This window comes from Ahaetulla prasina, chromosome 8 (assembly GCF_028640845.1).
Source record: "Ahaetulla prasina isolate Xishuangbanna chromosome 8, ASM2864084v1, whole genome shotgun sequence".
Classification (NCBI taxonomy): domain Eukaryota; kingdom Metazoa; phylum Chordata; class Lepidosauria; order Squamata; family Colubridae; genus Ahaetulla; species Ahaetulla prasina.
Genome location: NC_080546.1, coordinates 4,970,546 through 4,991,753, shown reverse-complemented (window position 1 = coordinate 4,991,753; position 21,208 = coordinate 4,970,546). Strand labels below are relative to the sequence as shown.

Below are 21,208 nucleotides of genomic sequence, written 5' to 3'. Positions count from 1 at the left end.
GGGCTGCGAGAGACGATTGAAAAAACGCACAAGAATCAATCTAAAACTTGCTCCGGGCTGTCTGATATATTTATTTACTTATTTCTTATGGGTAAAGGTAAAGGTTTCCCCTCGCATGTGCTAGTCGTTCCCGACTCTAGGAGGCAGTGCTCATCTCCGTTTCTAAGCCGAAGAGCCAGCGCTGTCCGAAGACGTCTCCGTGGTCATGTGGCCGGCATGACTCAACGCCAAAGTCACACGGAACGCTGTTACCTTCCCACCAAAGGTGGTCCCTATTTTTCTACGTGCTTTTTCTACGTGCATTTTTTACGTGCTTTCGAACTGCTAGGTTGGCAGAAGCTGGGACGAGTAACGGGAGCTCACCCCGTTACGCGGCAACACTAGTGATTCGAACCGCTGAACTGCCGACCTTTCGATCGACAAGCTCATCGTCTTAGCCACTGAGCCACCATGTCCCTCTTGTGGGTAGGTCTAGTTTAATGAAAAGAAGGACTAGAGGGGATATGATAGCAGAAGAGGGAGTCAACCTATTCTCCAAAGCAGAGGTCCCCAACCTTGGCATCTTTAAGTAATGGTTTAAACAGGGTGTAATTAAAATATACAGCATCATAAATAACATTTGGTTGTCATTTTCCAACTATGAATATTTTCACATTACTTCTCCCTGTTACTCTCTCTTTAATGAGATAATATGGTTAAAATCTGATTAAAAACTTAAATTGTCCCAATTTGATTTCCAGAAGAATTTGGACAATGTATTGTCTCCTGGACATGCCTCTCTACTACTTCTTTTATTATAAACCTTGCCTCATTTTCTTTCTGAGCTTCCTATCTTCTTCAACCATTACTTCTTTGTCACCTTTGCTCCTCAAGCTTCTTCTGCTTAGATCTCTGATGACCTGGGATGAATTCTGGGAGTTGAAGTCCACCAGGCTTAAAGTTGCCAAGGTTGGGAATCCCTGCTCCAAAGCACCTGAGGGCAGGACCAGAAGCAATGGGTGGAAACTAATCAAGGAGAGAAGCAACCTAGAACTAAGGAGAAATTTCCTGACCGCGAGAACAATTAATCAGTAAAACGATTTGTTTCTAGAAGTTGTGCGTGCTCCAACACTGGAAGATTTTAAGAAGAGTTTAACAGCTTCCATTGTGCGAAGATATTTGTAACGCCATCAGACATCCACATCTGCCTATCTCGGGTTCCTTGGGAAGGACTCCATGCCGAATCCAGCCTAACACATCCTTTTCTCCCAGGCGCAATTGCCAAAAGGGCAACTATGCCTGGAAAAAAACCTTACACCCCCGCAATGGTATTTCTTAATACCACCAAACATCATCATCTGCTCATCCCACGTCCTCGGGAGGGACTCCAGAGGTAGACACACACAAAAAAAATGCCAAATCCTGTCTCAACAGCTGGCTGACTGTGCGACGAACCATAATAACAACAATTTGGGTTTTTTTCCTACAAACAAGCCTTCGCTTGTCTGCGATTCCTTAGACTACACAAATTCAGGTTTCGGTGGTTTGTTTGGTTTGTTTTTAACACAGGGCTATGCTCAAAGAGAGGGACATGCTCAGTGGTTTAAGACGCTGAGCTTGTCGATCGAAAGATCGGCAGTTCAGCGGTTCGAATCCTGAGTGCTGCATAATGGGGTGAGCTCCCGTGACTTGTCCCAGCTTCTGCCAACCTAGCAATTCGACAGCACGTAAAAAATGCAAGTAGAAAAAATAGGGACCACCTTTGGTGGGAAGGGAACAGCGTTCCGTGTGCCTTTGGCATTGAGTCATGCCGGCCACATGACCACGGAGACGTCTCTGGTTCAGCGCTGGCTCTTCCGCTTTGAAACGGAGATGAGCACCGCCCCCTAGAGTCAGGAACGACTAGCACATATGTGCAAGGAAACTTTTACCTTATGCTCAAAGAAATGCAGAAAAGGTTACTTAAGAGATAAAAGTCTGACCTCACTCTCTCCCTTCCGCATTCTTCAGCTCCAAAAATAATGTTGAAGTCATCAGGAGACAAAAGTCCCTGGGCATCTTGTAACAACAGGAGCATGAAAAGAAGTGTGTGAGACGGGAGGGGAGGGAAGAGATTGAAAATAACTTGCAAATTACACGAGAATCCAGGAATGAAAAGCTTCCCACTCAAACCAGGAAATGGATTGCGAGAAGTGGAATGGATGAGTTGCTGTCCTCTGTAATGATCCACGCACCGAAAGCTGGATTTAAAAAATAAAATAAAATTAATTGGCTGTAGAACAAAACCACTCAGTGACAGGAAGGGTGGAGTCATCTTTTTTTGTGTGTGCAAAATCGGCACGGGCAGGTTTGATTCGAGGCCTCGTTTGTTTTCAGAAACGAAACCTACCACACGGGGACCATTTCCTTCACGGGTTGTTAAACGTGACCGCAGCCATTGCAGTGTTATCTTGCCAGTATGCACCCTAACGCTATACATATACATACATACATACATACATACATACATACATACATACATACATATATATATGTAGGTCTTTGGTTATTCGGGTTTTCTCCCGCGTAAAATTGGAAGTGTCTTGGCGACGTTTCGACGAAGTCTCATTCGTCATCTTCAGGCTTCAGCTTCGTACTTCTGGGAGCAATGTGTGATCGCAGCTGTTTCTTCCTTTTTAACTGCTAGTAGGGGTTTGAACTGATTGGGTGGGAGCTTGACTGTGCTCTGATTGGATGAGGGTTTTTTGTGCTCTGATTGGCTGGGGGTGTGTCCTGTTTGGGTGGGGGCTTGGTTGTGCTCAGATTAGTCTGAGTTGCAGGGGGATTTGAGCTGGTGAGCTGCATTGCTGTTGTTTGGCGTCGTGGTCGTGCTACATCTTCATAGTGGGTGTCAGTCTGCTGCATGTATGGATTGGAGCGGTTTGAAATGGCTAATGTTGCAGCTGCGGTCTGGCTTATATATATATACATGCATGCAGGTTTTGGTATGTTCGGGTCTTTTCCCGTGTAAGATTGGAAGTATTTAGGCAACGTTTCGATGAGATCCCACTCATCATCTTCAGGCTTTGGCTTTGTTCTTATGTGAGCATAAAAATCCACACTTTGCTCACATAAGAACAAAGCCAAAGCCTGAAGATGATGAGTGAGATCTCATCAAACGTTGCCTAAATACATCCAATCTTACACGGGAAAAGACCCAAACATACCAAAACCTGCATACATATACCCGTGAAAACATATGTGAAAAACATATATATATATGTTTTCCTAGGTTTTCACGGGTATATATATATATATATATATATATATATATATATATATATATATATATATTGCATCTCCTTGCAACTTTTGCAAAACAAAAGCTACCGGGAACAACAACCGCAACTGGGCCCAGAATTCATATTGTTGAGCGAGACGGTTCAGTGAGTTTTGCCCCCCATCTTACAACTTTCCTTGCCATGGTTGTTAAAATGAATCACCGCCGTTGGTAAACCCGGTTGTTAAGCGAATCCGGCTTGAATCCGTTGATTTGGTTCATCAGAAGGTTGCAAAAGGGGATCACATCACACACACACACACACACACACACACACACACACACACACGGGATACTGCAACCCATCATAAATATGAACCACTTGCCAAGTGTCTGAATAGGGGGGTTGCTCCGGTTCGCACCGGTTCGGGAGAACCGGTAGTAGTGGCGGCGGCAGGCTCTGCCCAAAGTCCTCAAATACGTTCTGTGCATGTGCAGAAGTGGCGCGGGGGTGAGTGAAACGAGCGCACACAAGCGAACCAGTAGCAAAGATAAGTAAAACCCACCACTGGTCTGAATGTTGATCCAAAAGGTCGCAACTCTGGAAAACAACGGCCATAAGTTACATTTTTCCGTGCCGTTGTAACTTTGGCCAGCCGTTAAAACGGGCTGTCCAATGAACAGTCATTAAACTGAAAGCGAACAGTCATTAAACAAGGACTACCTGTATTTTTAAGTATTGTGTTTTCGTCGGTCTGTTGCCACGTTGTTCGAGGAGCGGATACCCTGGTTTTTAGAATAACCGTTGGGCCTGGAAATTGTGCCGTTTCAAAGTTGCACAAACTCACGGGTTCATGAATAATTAAGTGAGGATGTGCCAGTTGCTGCATTTTGATAACAGGCAATTATGCGAGGTCACGCTTCACCGAGAATCTCTTGCTTTGAAGACCGGCTTAGGAGGAAATTATTGAGTCTGACTCTTAAATATTCAGAAAGTTGCCTTGTTTTATTCATATAATAATTTTAATTTCTCTCTGTCCCTTTGCAACCTTTTGATGTAGGTTTGTTCTTATGCCGTGCGTTGCCTCATGTTGCTGACATGGATGTGTGCAGAATCAAACTCTAGTTGTAGCATAAGACTCTTTCATGTCCAATAATTTTTATCACATTTTGCAAAGCGTACACCTTAAAAGAACAACATAAGCTAACAGAGACAAGATAAAGAGTAAAAAGGGAATAGTGATAGAAGTGTGAAAAGGTATAAAGGAAAACACACACACACACATAATGTATGTATGTATGTATGTATATAGGTAGTCCTTGACTTATAATAGTTCATTTGCAACGGCACTGAAAAAAGCGACTAACAACTGTTTTTCACACTTACGACCGTTCCAGCATCCCTCTGGTCTCGTGATCAAAGTTCAGATGCTGCCCACTGACTCATATTTATGACAATATCATGTGATCAACGTCTGTGACATGACCAGCAAAGTCAAAGGGGAAGCCGGATTCACTTAACACCCACCGTGATTCACTTACCGGCTGCGGCCAGAAAGGTCACAAAATGGGTCAAAACTCACTTAACAAATGTCTCACTTAGCAGTTGTCTTAACGACCGGTTGTGAAGCGAATCTGGCTTCCCCATTGACTTTGTTTGTCACATGGTCCCAAAAAAAAAGCGGGATCACGTGACTCCAGGGACACTGCAGCCGTCATAAATACGAGTCAGTTGCCAAGCATCTGGATTCTGGTCACGTGACCATCTGGTTGCTCTGAAGGTCGTAAGTGTGGAAAACGGTTCTAAGTCACTTTGGGGAGTGAGGTGCTGACTCCGGAGCCTCCAGAGACTGGTAGTAGTGAGGCAGAGGAACAGGAGGAGCCTGTTCCTAATGCACGCATGAGAAGAGCTGCCAGAAGGCAAGAGCAGCTCAAGCAAAGAGGACGACTCAGGAGTAAGGCCAGGAGATGATTGGCCCCTCCCATAAGGCTTGAAACGGACCAGCAACTGCGTTTGGGCTTTGCCAGAAAACAATGTTGGTAGCTTCGTCGTCTTGAAATTTATTTTTGTATCTGTGTCTTCTGAACTTGTGCCAAGAAAGGCCTTTGGCAGTTTGCCTAATTGGACCAAGGTTGGCGATAGGACTTTTGAATTTGTGTTGGGAGGAATTTGCTTTAATTTGAGTTGACCGACGCTGGGAATGAAGTAATTCTCCAGCTGTTCGAATGAAGTTTTTTTTTTTTTTTCACGGACTGAGTTTCCTACTACCTACTTGGGCCTGGGTCACAACACTAAGTCAAGGACTACCTTCGTTAAATTTTGTCAGGATGCCAAGCCTCCTGCTGATTTCCCGATTATTATTTTGTTGTTGTTCATAGGTTCAAAAAACACAAACAGGCCGGGAGCCATTCCAATTCCTTTCATTTGTCCAATGGCCGGACAGATGACATTGGTGAGTCTTGCCGTCTCTTCTCTTCGGTGTAGGGAACTCTAAATGCTGAATACAACTTTCCACCAAGTTACACCTCTTCCAACATAGTATTCTAATATTGTGTTGGGTTCCCCAAACCAGAAAAGACCTGTTGAGTTTCTTCTGTCTAAACTAGCAGTCACCGGTTGGTGGTCCGTGGACCACTGGTGGTCTGCGAAAAAATTGTGTTGGTCCCCAGAAAAATTATTTGCATGTTTTTTTAATATTGCACTAAATCAAAATAAGGCCCCTGGGCCGGATACATGCAGTGAACGTTTGTGTTGCTGTAGAGAGTTTCCCCCTTTTTCTGTGGGTCGGAGGGCGGCAGAAATTTCCACTTGGGGTCTGCTTCAGCCTCCTGGTGTGGGGCTTTGGGCGAAGGCTGGAGGGAAGCTCTGTTGGAGGCGAAGAGCCGGAGGGCCTCGTTCCAGTGGGACTGCATCATGGCCAGGAGCTGGCTGACCATCACAGCCCGCTGAGCCTCCAGATGCCAGTACCTGGCCTTACACTCCCGCGGGTCTTTCCTCTGCTTGGAAAGCCTATGCTCGTAGTCCTCAGTGAGGTGCTTCTGCTGAGCCTCCTTCTCGGTCAGATCCAATTTGAACTGAGCTGTTTTGCCAACTCTTTCTGGTGGTGGCTGCTTAGCTTCCTGTTGGGGCCCTAAGGAGCCCGGCCGGGGACGCAAGGAGTGATTGGGAGGGGAGAGGCGAGTAGAGGCTGGTGAGGCACCCCTCGATGTGAGTGGCACCGAGTTGGCCACACCCACCCAGTCACATGACCACCTAGCCACGCCCACCCAGCCGGTCATTAGGCAGATCGTATTAGTGGTCCGCAGGATTTAAAATGATGAATTTAGTGGTCCCTGAGGTCCGAAAGGTTGGGGACCCCTGATCTAAACTGTATCCTTTATTGCTCCTGGCCTATAGACAGACTCTTGCCAGACTAAAGAAAGCTACTTGTATCATTCAAGATAAAAACGCAGGCATGACACCGTCAGACGTTGCAAAGGCTCGTAAATGTGGCCCAGTTGCTGAACACTGACAGTGTTGGCACTTTAAATCTGGCTCCTGAGGACACCCCGCACCCCCCAAGTAGATCTCTGGGAACTTTGAATGGTCGCTATGTGATTGGTCATACATATCTGTATTGAACAATTTTTATTTATTTATAGCTCGCCTTTATTATTTGAAAAATAACTCAAATGAGTCGAGCATATCCAGCACAACTTCCTTCTCCCGCTTTCCTCATAACAACAGCGACCCTGTGAGGGAGGTTGGGCTGAGGGAGAATGGCCTAAAGTCAGAGACGACTTCCATGCCAAAGGCGGGACTAGAATTCACCGTCTCCTGGTGATTGACCCAAAGTCACCCAGCTGGCTTTTAGGCCTAAGGCAGAACTAGAATTCACCGTCTCCTGGTGATTGGCCCAAAGTCATGCAACCAACTTTCATCCCTAAGGTGGTACTAGAACTCACCGTCTCCTGGTGATTGGCCCAAAGTCATGCAACCAACTTTCATGCCTAAGGTGGTACTAGACCTCACCGTCTCCTGGTGATTGACCCAAAGTCACCCAGCTGGCTTTTAGGCCTAAGGCAGAACTAGACCTCACCGTCTCCTGGTGATTGGCCCAAAGTCATGCAACCAACTTTCATGCCTACGGTGGTACTAGAACTCACCGTCTCCTGGTGATTGGCCCAAAGTTATGCAACCAACTTTCATGCCTAAGGTGGTACTAGAACTCACCGTCTCCTGGTGATTGGCCCAAAGTTATGCAACCAACTTTCATGCCTAAGGTGGTACTACAACTCACCGTCTCCTGGTGATTGGCCCAAAGTCACCCAGCTGGCTTTTAGGCTTAAGGCAGAACGAGAACTCACCGTCTCCTGGTGATTGGCCCAAAGTCATGCAACCAACTTTCATGCCTACGGTGGTACTAGAACTCACCGTCTCCTGGTGATTGGCCCAAAGTCACCCAGCTGGCTTTTAGGCCTAAAGCAGAACTAGAACTCACCGTCTCCTGGTGATTGGCCCAAAGTCATGCAACCAACTTTCATGCCTAAGGTGGTACTAGAACTCACCGTCTCCTGGTGATTGGCCTAAAGTCACCCAGCCTTTTTCATGCCTCAGGCAGAACGTTGAACTCAGCATCTCCCCTTTTAGAACCTGATGCTTTAACCGCTGGACCAAACTGACTTTTTGTAAAGAATTTTCTGCATTTTGCCTGTTGCTACTTCTCTTGTAGAAGCTACAAGGCCTTTACAAGCTCGATGGGGAGGGACCTGCTGTTGCTTTTTCAGAGAAAACCCCCCCCATGTACACACACACACACAAACACACACACACACACTCACACTCTTTCTTCTCCATTGGGGTCCTCCATCGACCTCCGGCCTCTCAACCGAACCGCTTCTCTCCCGCTTGTCCGTCCGGCAGAACCGCAGAGCATGCCGCTGCTGGCCAGATCTCCCAGCACCAACCGGAAGTACCCGCCGCTGCCTGTGGACAAACTGGAGGAGGACATTAACCGGCGAATGGCAGACGACAACAAGCTCTTCCGCGAGGAATTCAGTGTGGGTACTTGGCTGACCTTTGACCTCACCTCTTCCCCCCTCCCCACACACACCCCTCTGTCATTCTTTCTGGGTTTTGAAATGGGGAGGTTTTTAATTTTAAAAGAAAAAAAATTCTATCGTGGTGGAAATTAAGTTTATGCCAGTTAGATCTTCTTCTTCTACGTAGAATTCTTCCTTCCTTCCTTCCTTCCTTCTTTCTTTCTTTTTTCTCTCTATCTCCCTTCCTTTCTTTTTTCCTTCCTTTCTTTTCCTTCCTTTCTTCTCTTTCTTTCTTTCTCTCTCCTTCCTTCCTTCCTTCCTTCCTTCCTTCCTTCCTTCCTTCCTTCCTTCCTTCCTTCCTTTCTTTCTTTCTTTCCCATCCTTCTCTCTCTCTCTCTTTCTTACTTTCCTTCCTTCTTTCCTTCCACCCTCCCCTCCTTCCTTTCCTCCCTCCCTCCCTCCCTCCCTCCCTTCTTTCTTTTTTCTTTCTTTTCCTTTCCTTTCTTCCTCCCATTTCCGTCCTTCCTTCCTTCCCTTGTTTTTCTTCCTTCTTTCCTCCTTCCCTCCCCTTTTCCTTCCTTCTTTCCTTTCTTCCTTCCTTCCCCAATTGTGGCTATAAGTACATATAAAGAGTTTCTCAACTACAGCAGCGTGTGGATGGGTGGACTTCAACTTCCTGAACTGAGGGTTGAATTCTGGGAGTTGAAGTCCACGCGGATAGTCATACACTGAGGACTACCTGTGTTTTCAAGTTCTGCTCCTAAAGTTGAACGTCGGCCAGAGGGAAGCTTTGCTGCCCCCTTGTGGAGCAAGTTAGCACCAAAATCCTTCCTTCACTGAAATCCGTTTGCAAGAATAATAGAATCACATGGCTGAATTTGTGATTGGCCCAAAGTCACCCAGCTGGCATTCATGGCTACGGCAGGACTAGAACTCATCATCTCCTGGTTGATTGGTCCAAAGTCACCCAGCCGGCTTTCATGCCTACGGCAGGACTAGAAATCACAGTCTCCGATATAATGTTATTACGATTTATTTATATTATAACTTATTTAAAACAACATGTAACTTACCATCCACCCTAGTTTTTGACAGGCCAAGACTGCAGAATTGGCAGCTCTTCCCTAGGCAGGAGTGAAATCTACTTACCTTCCCTAACGGTTTGGAAGCGTGCGCATGCATGCGCACAGGGCGGAGCAAGCTCGCATGCTGTGTCACGTCTGATTTTGGACCCTCTGCGCATGCACAGAGAGTCAAAAACAGGTTGCTTCCTGGTTAAAACGAGGAAGCAACGACATCCAGAAGGGTGGGCGGAGCCTCCTGTTGCCGCCGTTACCAGTTTGCCAAATCATGCGTCACCACCGCTACCAGTTCACCTGAACCAGAGTGAACCGGTAGCATTTCATCCCGCCCCTAGAGTTTCCTATCCCTGCCTTGGGAAGCAGAATTTACCGTGAATTTGGCTGCTGCCACAGAAGCCGTGTCAAACAGCAGTAAAAGTGGTTGGTTGGTTGGTTGGTTAATAGTCTGGAGAGATTCTCAGTCATCCAGGTCATGGTTGTCCCAAAGGTGCCTTTTTAGGAGGCAACTGGACTTCCTTGTTTTTTCTTTTTCTTTGGGAGAATGGTTCTGTTCTGTCCCCCTCGCCTCCGTCCGAGCAATGACTTAATTAGCCGGCACTATCAGCTCTGGCAGCAAACTAGCGAGCGTCTGCCAAGTGTCTCTGTTAACTCCCTTGATGCCAATGGGTCAACAAACAGTACTTCAGCTCTAGTTAAGCAGTTGATTTGCCTGCTACGAAGAGGCATAGCAGCCCTTGCTGCTTTTATATCCTGTGGGGTGTGGCTCCATGACTCAGCACTTCCTAGGCCTGCCCCACCCCTGCTTCTGTTGTTCCTGCCTCTCCTGACTATGAAATCTAGGGTCCAGCCAGGTCTGATTGCCATCAGCTGGGTCTGGAGGCCTGGCTTGGGGGGGAAAGAGTCAGGGGATGGAGGCCTCGTTATCTCCTCCACCTGGCCTGCCTCTGGCTCCTGGAGCTGAGCCAGGGAAGCCGGTGCTTCGGAGGTAAGTCCTGACGGCCCTTCCCCCTCACTTTCCAAGTCTCTTTCTGGCAGGGGGCCCGGCTCGGGGGGGGCCCAGACACAACAGGTTTTCATGAAGATCGGTTTGATAGGTTAATGATTGTCGTGGTTAGCAGAGATGTAGCAGCCGAGTTATTTATATTCGCTCTGTCCTTCCAGGCCCTTCCAGCATGTCCCATCCAAGCCACCTGTGAAGCCGCCTCTAAAGAGGAAAACAAGGAGAAGAACAGATACGTCAACATTTTGCCTTGTATGTATTGATACTCCATAGTTTCTGCCAATTGCTTTCTAGAGATTGCGGTGGGATTCATGTTCAACCAGTACCGGGAATGCGTGCGCGTGATGTCTGCGACGTCACAAAACACGGCACTTGGCTTGTGCGTGCCATCCACACATGAATGCAGTGTCAAAACAACACGGCAATTCACTCACGCACTCCATCCAGACATGCGTGCGGCATCAAACACACAGTGATATAGGACAGGATTATGCCCAGCTGGACAGGCAGGCCCACCTGCAGGTAGCCACTACCAGTTTGCCCAAACCGGTGTGAACCGGCTGGATACCACCTCTGATTGCAGTGCGGTTGTAAAAACATACAGTAACGAGGTCTAATGGGTGGGAATCTTGGCCCATCGAGTCCAGCAATTGGTTCTCAGCAAAGGCCAGGCCATCTAGGGGATTGTGGGAGTTAAAGTCCCCATATCTGGAAATTGCCATGGATACGATACACATGAAGTTGTAACAAGCGAGGTGGGTGATGTATATCTATATATAATTTTTAATCCACCCAGAATCACCTTGTAGGGGAACTGCTTCTCTTGTGTCATAGAATATATATGGGTTCGTGCATAATTTTGTATTTGTTTTATTTATTTATTTAGTCACATTTATGTAATGTAGATTGGAGGTAGTGACCCTTTGAGAGCTGTAGGCAACGAAATTTTTTTTTAATGTATGCCGAGTAGTGTACTTTCAGAGTGACGATAGTTATTCTATCTATCTATCTATCTATCTATCTATCTATCTATCTATCTATCTATCTATCTATCTATCTATCTATCTATCTATCTATCTACCTACCTACCTACCTTCCTACCTGCCTCCGGTAGTGATCGCCGAACCACCGGCAACACCCACCATCCGGGTGTGATTACTTCCTGGTTTTAACCAGGACGTAATATGTTTTTTACACATGCACAGAAGGTCTGCGCGCACATGTGATGCGCGCGGACTTCCAAGCCGGTAAGGAAGGTAAGTCGATTTCACCCCTGCTTATGAATGAAGGCAAATATAGGTGTCCCAGGATAATGTTGTTGCAGGGTCCAATTTGGGATCGGACCAAAGGTTTTGTCTTCCGAGCTTTCGGACTCGTACCGGAGCCCATCTTCAGGGAGCTTCTCTCTAGCAGAATGTGTGCTGTTCTTTGTGTGGTGTTTATAGTGCCTGTTGTATGTGGCTTTTTAGTTGTCCATTGAGATGTCTTTTTTTTTTATTTGCATTTATATCCCGCCCTTCTCCGAAGACTCAGGGCGGCTTACACTATGTTAAGCAATAGTCTTCATCCATTTGTATATTATATACAAAGTCAACTTATTGCCCCCAACAATAAGGATGGAAGGCTGAGTTAACCTTGGGCCTGGTGGGGCTTGAACCTGCAGTAATTGCAAGCAGGCTGTGTTAATAACAGACTGTCTTAGCAGTCTGAGCCACCAGAGGCCACCAGTGTTGACTTTTAAGTCATTGACTCTCGACTTCTAAGCCCTTGATAGGCTGGTGGTAAATCAACATTCCTGTAGACCAGTGATGGCAAACCTATGGCACGCGAGCCATCACCCCAGTTCAGCTCTGACACGCTTGCACGTGTTCCTCCTGCCGGCCAGCTAAGCTTTGGGTCTCTCAGGCTTCAGTGAGTTCCCCGACTGTTTTTGAGCCTGTTCGTCCAACAATCTTAGTAGCTGAAGATGGGCTTCAGCACAAGTCCGAAAGCTCGGAAGACAAAATCTCTGGTCCCGGTGACTAACCCAGTTTGGATCTTGCAAGACAATGATAGGTTATAATGAGCAGTCACTTCTCTAGTTTTTACTCTGCACTGAAAACCAGACCTTGGGAAGGTTGACCTTCTTGGAGATTTTGTTTGACTTTCACTGAAGGTCCTCCATTGTCCTGATGTTTTTGCCATTCATGGCCACCTTCTCTCTCCTAGATGACCATTCCAGGGTTCACCTGACACCTATTGAAGGGGTTCCAGACTCCGATTATATCAACGCCTCGTTCATTAATGTAAGTATCTGCTAAAGGCTTAGGAACATTCCCAGAAGCTCAGGTAGTCCTCGACTTACAACATTTCACTTAGAAAATAGAGATTTGGGCAAATCCTCTGGAGGCTTGGCAGCAAAAGACAGTAGAGAGGGAAAGAAATACCTAAGCTAAGCAGGGAAGAGGTAGATGGAGATGAAGACCCAAGGGAGGAATTTGGGAGGCAAGTTAAAAAAACCGAATAAGAATTGAAATATTAAAATGGGCAAGAGATGACGGATAGAGGAAATGTTACACAAGATTGGCTTTATTGGTAGCTAGAACAGAGGCAGAAACAAGAAATAGGGGCAATATTATTAAGCATATTTTCATATAATATACTAAAAGTAATAACTAGATGTAAAGATGAGATGTTGAAAGATGGTGACAGTATGTATGTTTGAATGATATTGTTGGGACTAAAATGTTGAACAACTAAATAATGAAGGCCTATACTTTTATCACAAATACATATAGTAACATTATAATTATGTAAGTATGATCTAAATAACAAATAATATTAATACTATCATTACTACTTTTATTTAAATAAATGATCCCAGATGCCTCACTGTTTGATATTGATATATATTCAAAAAATTATAGATAGATAGGTAGGTAGGTAGATAAGTAGGTAGGTAGGTAGATGCGTTGGCTCAGCAGCTAAAACGCTGAACTTGTCGATCGAAAGGTTGGTAGTTCAGTGGTTCAAATCCCTAGTGCTGCGTAACGGGGTGAGCTCCCGTGACTTGTCCCAGCTTCTGCCAACCTAGCAGAGTTCAAAAGCAGGTAAAAAATGCAAGTAGAAAAATAGGGATCACTATGGTGGGAAGGTAATAATAATAATAATAATAATAATAATAATAATAATAATAATAATAATAATAATAATAATAATAATAATAATAATAATAATAATAATAATAATATTTTAATTTGTATACCGCCCTTCTCCCGAAGGACTCAGGGCGGTGCACAGCCAGAATAAAATACAAAGAAAACAGTACATATAATATTAAGAACAACCCCTTAAAAAACTTATTCAATTGGCCAAAAATTTTAAAATACAGTAACACCCTATAAAAATTTACAAAAATTTAAAACCCATAAAAGCAAATTAAAAATTTTAAAATCAAGCCAGTCCAGCTAGACGGAATAAATAGGTTTTAAGTTCGCGGCGAAAGGTCCGAAGGTCGGATAGTTGACGAAGTCCAGGGGGAAGTTCGTTCCACAGGGTAGGAGCCCCCACAGAGAAGGCCCTCCCCCTGGGGGCCGCCGGTCGACATTGCTTGGCTGACGGCACCCTAAGGAGTCCCTCTCTGTGAGAACGCACCGGTCGCTGGGAGATAGAAGGTGGCAGTAGACGGTCCCGTAAATATCCCGGTCCTAAGCCAGGTAACAGCGTTCCGTGCGCCTTTGGCATTGAGTCATGCCGGCCACATGACCACAGAGACGTCTTCGGACAGTGCTGGCTCTTCGGCTTTGAAACAGGGATGAGCACCGCCCCCTACAGTTGGGAACGACTAGTACATATGTGCGAGGGGAACCTTTACCTTTACCAATACATACATACATACATACATACATAGTTCTTTTAGTGACCGTTCAAAATCACAACGGCACTGAAAAAAGAGTCTTACGATCGTTTGTCTTACACTTACGACCGTTGCAGCATCCCCAGGGTCACATGATCAGAATTCAGAGACTTGGCAACTGACTCGTATTTATGACGGTTGCAGTGTCCCCGGGGTCATGTGATCCCCTTTTGCGTCCTTACGACAAGCAAAGTCAACCGGGAAGCCAGATTCACTTAACAAACCGGGTTACCAACTTCACAACCGCAGGGATTCCCTTTTTAACAACGGTGGCACGCAAGGTCATAAAACGGGGCAAAATTCACTCGACCAACGTGTCGCTTAGCCACGGGAATTTTGGGCTCCGTTGTGGTCGTTAAGTTGAGGACTCCTTGCATTCTGGAAGATTTAGGTATTTTAGGAAGGAAGAAAAGTAGCTGTCGATTCTTGTTGCCATCGTCGTTGTTCTAACCTGTAGATCTAGATCAGTGGTTCTCAACCTTTATACTGCTGTGACCTCCTGTCAGGCTGCCTCTGATTATATCTAGGAAAGAATATACCTTGACTTCATTTGCAAATAAAGAAAAGTACTTTTACTAGTTACATCTGGATAGCAGCAGTGCTGAGTTGAATCTGAGACAAAATATGGCTAACAATCTGTATCACCCTATTCCTCCCTCCTCTTTCCCAAAAGGTCATCAGGTCTGGTCCAATTGCCAGCTCCTTCCCGGAGTCCCGTGGTAATCTTCTTCCGCAGGTCTCTGGTTGTCAATCATATCAGGAATGCAATGTCCGTTAGAGTTCGCGCTCAAACATTCCCGTTGAATTCAAAACATTAATCTCCCCTCCCACCTTAATTATGTCAGACCGACACTCTTAAAGGCTCCTCTCTACTTAAATTGAATCCAATAGCTATTTACATTAGAAATACAATCCCATGCTATCTAACAACTGAATATAAGGAGTACAAAGAGATACGAAGTTTGGAGTGGAGGCTGACAGCCCCTTTAATACAATTCCCCACAATGTGGTGACCCCTTTAATACAATTCCCCACGATGGTGCGACCCCAACCATAAAATTATTTTCGTTTTGAATTTAACGCGCCTGAAGCCGTATTGGCTAGCAATCTGAACTGCTTGCGATTGCCTTGAGGACGGAGGCATTAAAGCGGAGACTCCTCCCCTATTAAGTTTATCGCGCCTGAAGCCAGATGAGGCTAGCGATTGGGAGCGATTGCAGCTGACTTGAGAGGGAGACATCAGAGCAAAGATTTCTCTCTTTTTTAATGCATCGCGCCTGAAGCCGAATTCGGCTAGCGATTTGAAGAGCCTGCAGCTGGCTTGTGGAGTCAACCATTGGAGCGCGATTCTTCGACTCGCAAGTATACTTCCCATATTTCCGATGGTCTTAGGCCACCCCTGGCAAATCGGCATTCGACCCCCAACGGGGTCGCGACCCACAGGTTGAGAACCGCTGATCTAGATCATCCACAGATAAGTCTTATTTTTCCTGGCTGTAAGATAGTTTGTATGCAGTGACAATATTTGCAAAGTAAAGAATTTGACCCGGTGGGAGACGATGCCAAAATTTTTGGCCTTTGACCAACGCCAGAAATAAAACCATTGCTTTTTTTTTTTTCCCCATTCCTGTCTCGCTTCTATTCTTGCAGGGGTATCAGGAGAAGAACAGGTTCATTGCTGCACAAGGTAAATAATATGTATTTCCTTTGAATTTCTGCATGACAAGGATTCGCAATGTGTATTTTAAAATGTTTCCTCCTACCATCTTGCTGCGTTTTGCTGCATTGGCTCCTAATCTAAAGGAGGGATATTGCTTACGATAAATATTGCTCATTTCTTCGTGATTTGGGGGTGGGGGTGGGGAAAGCAAAGCTGACCAAATTCCCTAAAAATTTTGCTTTTCGAGTTGGACAGCTTTCGTATCGGATCAACATTTATTTTGCATTCCGAATTGAAAGATGAAGACAAATTATAGTGAAATGGCAATTCTGTTTTAACGCTGTAGATCAGTGGTTCTCAACCTTTATAGTGCTGCGACCCCTTTAATACAATTCCCCACGATGTGGCGACCCCAACCGTAAAATTATTTTCGTTTTGAATTTATCGCGCCTGAAGCCGTCTTGGCTAGCGATCTGAACTGCTTGCGATTGCCTTGAGGACGGAGGCATTAAAGCGGAGACTCCTCCCCTATTAAGTTTATGGCGCCTGAAGCCAGATTAGGCTAGCGATTGGGAGTGATTGCAGCTGGCGTGAGAGGGAGACATTAGAGCAAAGATTTCTCTCTTTTTGAATGCATCGCGCCTGAAGCCGAATTCGGCTAGCGATTTGAAGAGCCTGCAGCTGGCTTGTGGAGTCAACCATTGGAGCGCGATTCTTCGACTCGCAAGTATACTTCCCATATTTCCGATGGTCTTAGGCCACCCCTGGCAAATCGGCATTCGACCCCCAACGGGGTCGCGACCCACAGGTTGAGAACCGCTGATCTAGATCATCCACAGATAAGTCTTATTTTTCCTGGCTGTAAGATAGTTTGTACGCAGTGACAATATTTGCAAAGTAAAGAATTTGACCCGGTGGGAGACGATGCCAAAATTTTTGGCCTTTGACCAACGCCAGAAATAAAACCATTGCTTTTTCTTTTTTTCCCCATTCCTGTCTCGCTTCTATTCTTGCAGGGGTATCAGGAGAAGAACAGGTTCATTGCTGCACAAGGTAAATAATATGTATTTCCTTTGAATTTCTGCACGACAAGGATTCGCAATGTGTATTTTAAAATGTTTCCTCCTACCATCTTGCTGCGTTTTGCTGCATTGGCTCCTAATCTAAAGGAGGGATATTGCTTACGATAAATATTGCTCATTTCTTCGTGATTTGGGGGTGGGGGGGTGGGGAATGCAAAGCTGACCAAATTCCTGCACTTCCCTAAAAATTTTGCTTTTCGAGTTGGACAGCTTTCGTATCGGATCAACATTTATTTTGCATTCCGAATTGAAAGATGAAGACAAATTATAGTGAAATGGCAATTCTGTTTTAACACTGTAGATCAGTGGTTCTCAACCTTTATAGTGCTGCGACCCCTTTAATACAATTCCCCACGATGTGGCGACCCCAACCATAAAATTATTTTCGTTTTGAATTTATCGCGCCTGAAGCCATATTGGCTAGCGATCTGAACTGCTTGCGATTGCCTTGAGGCCGGAGGCATTAAAGCGGAGACTCCTCCCCTATTAAGTTTATCGCGCCTGAAGCCAGATTAGGCTAGCGATTGGGAGTGATTGCAGCTGGCTTGAGAGGGAGACATCAGAGCAAAGATTTCTCTCTTTTTTAATGCATCGCGCCTGAAGCCGAATTCGGCTAGCGATTTGAAGAGCCTGCAGCTGGCTTGTGGAGTCAACCATTGGAGCGCGATTCTTCGACTCGCAAGTATACTTCTCATATTTCCGATGGTCTTAGGCGACCCCTGGAAAATCGTCATTCGACCCCCAATGGGGTCGCGGCCCACAGGTTGAGAACCGCTCCTGTAGATGTTTGAAAACCTCAAAGAGTAATTTTGTTGTTCAGTTTTACTCTCTAAATTACAGGAAGTCCTCGACCATTGGGCCCAACGTTTCGGTTGCTAAGCGAGACCGTTGTTTAAGTGAATTTTGGCCCATTTTACAATCTTGCCACAGTTGTTAAGTGAATTGTAATTGTTCCGTCAGTAACACAGTTGTTAAGTACTGTATTTTTCAGACTATAAAACGCAACTAAATTTAGATGAGGAAAACAACAACAAAAAAAAGTTTTTGGCCTCCCTTTCTTCAGACCTTTTTTCGGGATTCTTCCAGTCTTTTTTGGCCCGTTTTCAAGGCTTCTTTGGGGCTATTTTCAAGGTTTTTTTCCAGCCCGTTTTTGAGGCTTTTTTCGGGCTGTTTTTTCAGAAAAAATGAACCAAAAGAAATCTCAAAAACGGGCCAAAAACAAGCCTCAAAAATGGTCCTCACATTTACAACTGTCAACTCCACAGTCACGTGATCAAAAGTTGGAAGGTTGTCAACTGGCATTTGTTTATGACGATTGAAACATCCTGGCATAATCTGATCATCATTTGTGATCATCATTTGTGATCTTCCCAGCCAGCTTCTGACAAGCACAGTCAATGGGGGGAAACCAGATTTCGCTTCATGACTGCCTGGTTCACTTAACAAGTGCCGTGATTCGCTTAACAGCTGCGGCAAAAAAAAAGGCTCATAAAATCCGATGTGACTCACTTAACCGCCCTGAGTCCCTTGGGAGATAGGGCGGTATATAAATATGATTAAATAAAATAAATAAAAATAATAAACAATCGTCTTGCTTAGCATGGGAAATTCCGGTCCCAGTTCTGGTCGTATGTCGAGGACTACCTGCAGGGAAGTGGAATCAGGTCTGCAGACGATCTCAAACGTAGAAGAAGCGAGGCCGGTTTGCGACGGCTCTAGCTGGGCTGAAAGATTAGATGGCCAACGTGGGGAGAAGCTGTCCAGCGCCTCTTGTTTTCTTCTTGTTAATGGATTTTTCTCTGGTGACGCTTCTCACCTCTGGCAGGGCCCAAGGAAGAAACGGTGAACGACTTCTGGAGAATGATTTGGGAGCAAAACACAGCCACAATTGTCATGGTGACCAATCTGAAGGAGAGGAAAGAGGTAAGGCTCTAGTCACCGCCTTGGATATGAAAGCCAGCTAGGTGACTTTGGGCCAATCATCAGGAGACTGGGAGTTCTAGTCCCCCCTTAGGCATGAAAGGTGGCTGGGTGACTTTGGGGAATCACCAGGAGACTGGGAGTTCTAGTCCCCCCTTAGGCATGAAAGGTGGCTGGGTGACTTTGGGCCAATCATCAGGAGACTGGGAGTTCTAGTCCCGCCTTAGGCATGAAAGCTGGCTGGGTGACTTTGGGCCAATCATTAGGAGACTGGGAGTTCTAGTCCCGCCTTAGCCATGAAAGCTGGCTGGGTGACTTTGGGCCAATCACTAGGAGACTGGGAGTTTATTTTATTTTATTTTTATTTATTTATTTTATTTATTTGATTTTTATACTGCCCTTCTCCCGAAGGACTCAGGGCGGTGTACAGGCAAGATAAAACAATACAATATACAGATTAAAATACCATTTAAAAAACTTATTTAAATTAGCCTAAAATTAAAAAATGTCCATACTAAAAACCCCGTTTAAAAATTGATAAAAGATAAAATTCAATTTAAGACAGCCCAGCAAATAAAAGATCGTCTTCAGTTCGACGGAATGTCCAAGGTCAGGTATTTGGCGTAAACCGGGAAGTTCTAGTCCGCCTTAGGCTTGAAAGCCAGCTAGGTGACTTTGGGCCAATCATCAGGAGACTGGGAGTTCTAGTCCCGCCTTAGGCCTCAAAACCGGCTCAATGACTTTGGCTCGGTTGCCAGGAGATAGGGAGTTCCAGTCCCGCCTTAGGCATGAAAGGTGGTGGGTGACTTTGGGGAAATCAGCAGGAGACTGGGAGTTCTAGTCCCGCCTTAGGCATGAAAGCTGGCTGGGTGACTTTGGGCCAATCACTAGGAGACTGGGAGTTCTAGTCCCGCCTTAGGCTTGAAAGCCAGCTGGGTGACTTGGAGGCCATTCCGTCTCTCAGCCCAACCCGCCTCACCAGGTTGTTATTGTGAGGAAACTAGAAGAAGGAGGAAGTATTTGATATGTTCACTGCCTTGAGTTGTTTATAAAAAAATCAGGAAAGGCAGATATAAATAATAAATAAACAAAACATTTATTTTTGTGTCCCCAGTTGAACTTTCTCTTAGTAAGGGTGCCGGTAGGAAAATCTTCTCAGCTCTTGATGTCACCTTTAGCTCTTTGTGATTACAAAATAACCACAATCACTAATTCAGTACAATCCTGGTGATGTGACTTTTTTTTTTTTTAATTTATATCCCGCCGTTCTCAGAAGACTCAGGGCGGCTTACACTGTGTCAAGCAATAGTCTTCATCCATTTGTATATTATATACAAAGTCAACTTGCCCCCAACAATCTGGGTCCTCATTTTACCTACCTTATAAAGGATGGAAGGCTGAGTCAACCTTGGGCCTGGTGGGACTTGAACTTGCTGTAATTGCAAGCAGCTGTGTTAATAACAGACAGACTTAATCTGCTGATCACCAGAGGCCCCAAGCCACCAGACTTGGCAGAAAAATGAAAGCAAAACTCTTTGGTGCTTGCCAGATAGCTGGGCTGCCAGGAGAGAGAGAGGGGTGGAATTTCCACATTATTTCAATGCATTGGCAACCCCCGACCAGCTTGCCTTGTCGGATCACCGAGTGGTCTCTTTTCTCCTGGCATTCCACTCCCTGGAGAGTTACCCATCCCGTCGTGCCCACCATAAGGCATGTGGTGAAGAACGAATTTGGAAAGGCTTTTTTAACCTACAACGGATGCTGATCTCCATTGGGAGAAAACCGACCCTGAGGAGATCGTGGTTAGATCATCTCCTCTTCTGCCCTGAGTCTTGGTCTGTTTTGTGGTCTCTCCTCAGTGTAAATGTGCCCAGTATTGGCCAGATCAGGGTTGCTGGACGTACGGGAATATCCGAGTGTCCGTGGAAGATGTAACCGTCCTGGTTGACTACACAGTGCGGAAATTCTGCATTCAACAGGTAGGCCTCACCTGTGTTCAGTTTACCTGGCCTCCTGAGATTACTGGTTTATGGGTGCAAAAATTCCTGGTGCTGTATAATGTTTGCTGTCATTAAGCTTGATGTCGTGTCCCCCTCCCCCTCCAACGGCCGGGTCTGGGAAGTCTGTCTCAAGCGTGGCCACGAAGCCTCTGCAGCTTTGCCAAATTCCTTTCAGATTTCTCAGGGCAGGCAGGAATCCAAGGTGTGACTTAAGCAAACCAGATGAGACTTTGCCTGACTCAAGGAATGCCAAAAAGCAGATCCTTTATATAGGCCATGGGGTGTGGCTCTATGACTCAGCACTTATCC

The 21,208-nt window shown here is 45.6% G+C and overlaps 1 protein-coding gene across 6 annotated transcripts in view; it reads left to right on the top strand.

Annotated features, from left to right (window-relative positions):
* PTPRA (protein tyrosine phosphatase receptor type A) overlaps window positions 1-21,208 on the top strand; it is a 156,514-nt gene that overhangs the window by 107,198 nt on the left and 28,108 nt on the right. For 4 of the 6 annotated variants that reach the window (XM_058193491.1, XM_058193493.1, XM_058193495.1 and 1 more), the window contains 7 exons: window positions 5,618-5,691; window positions 8,142-8,278; window positions 10,504-10,594; window positions 12,551-12,627; window positions 16,914-16,950; window positions 18,805-18,902; window positions 20,759-20,878. In XM_058193491.1, the coding sequence (XP_058049474.1) occupies window positions 5,618-5,691; window positions 8,142-8,278; window positions 10,504-10,594; window positions 12,551-12,627; window positions 16,914-16,950; window positions 18,805-18,902; window positions 20,759-20,878 (634 nt within the window). Of the gene's footprint in view, window positions 1-5,617; window positions 5,692-8,141; window positions 8,279-10,503; window positions 10,595-12,550; window positions 12,628-15,887; window positions 15,925-16,913; window positions 16,951-18,804; window positions 18,903-20,758; window positions 20,879-21,208 lie in introns of all 6 variants that reach the window. The other 2 variants (XM_058193490.1, XM_058193496.1) reach the window with 2 other exon arrangements.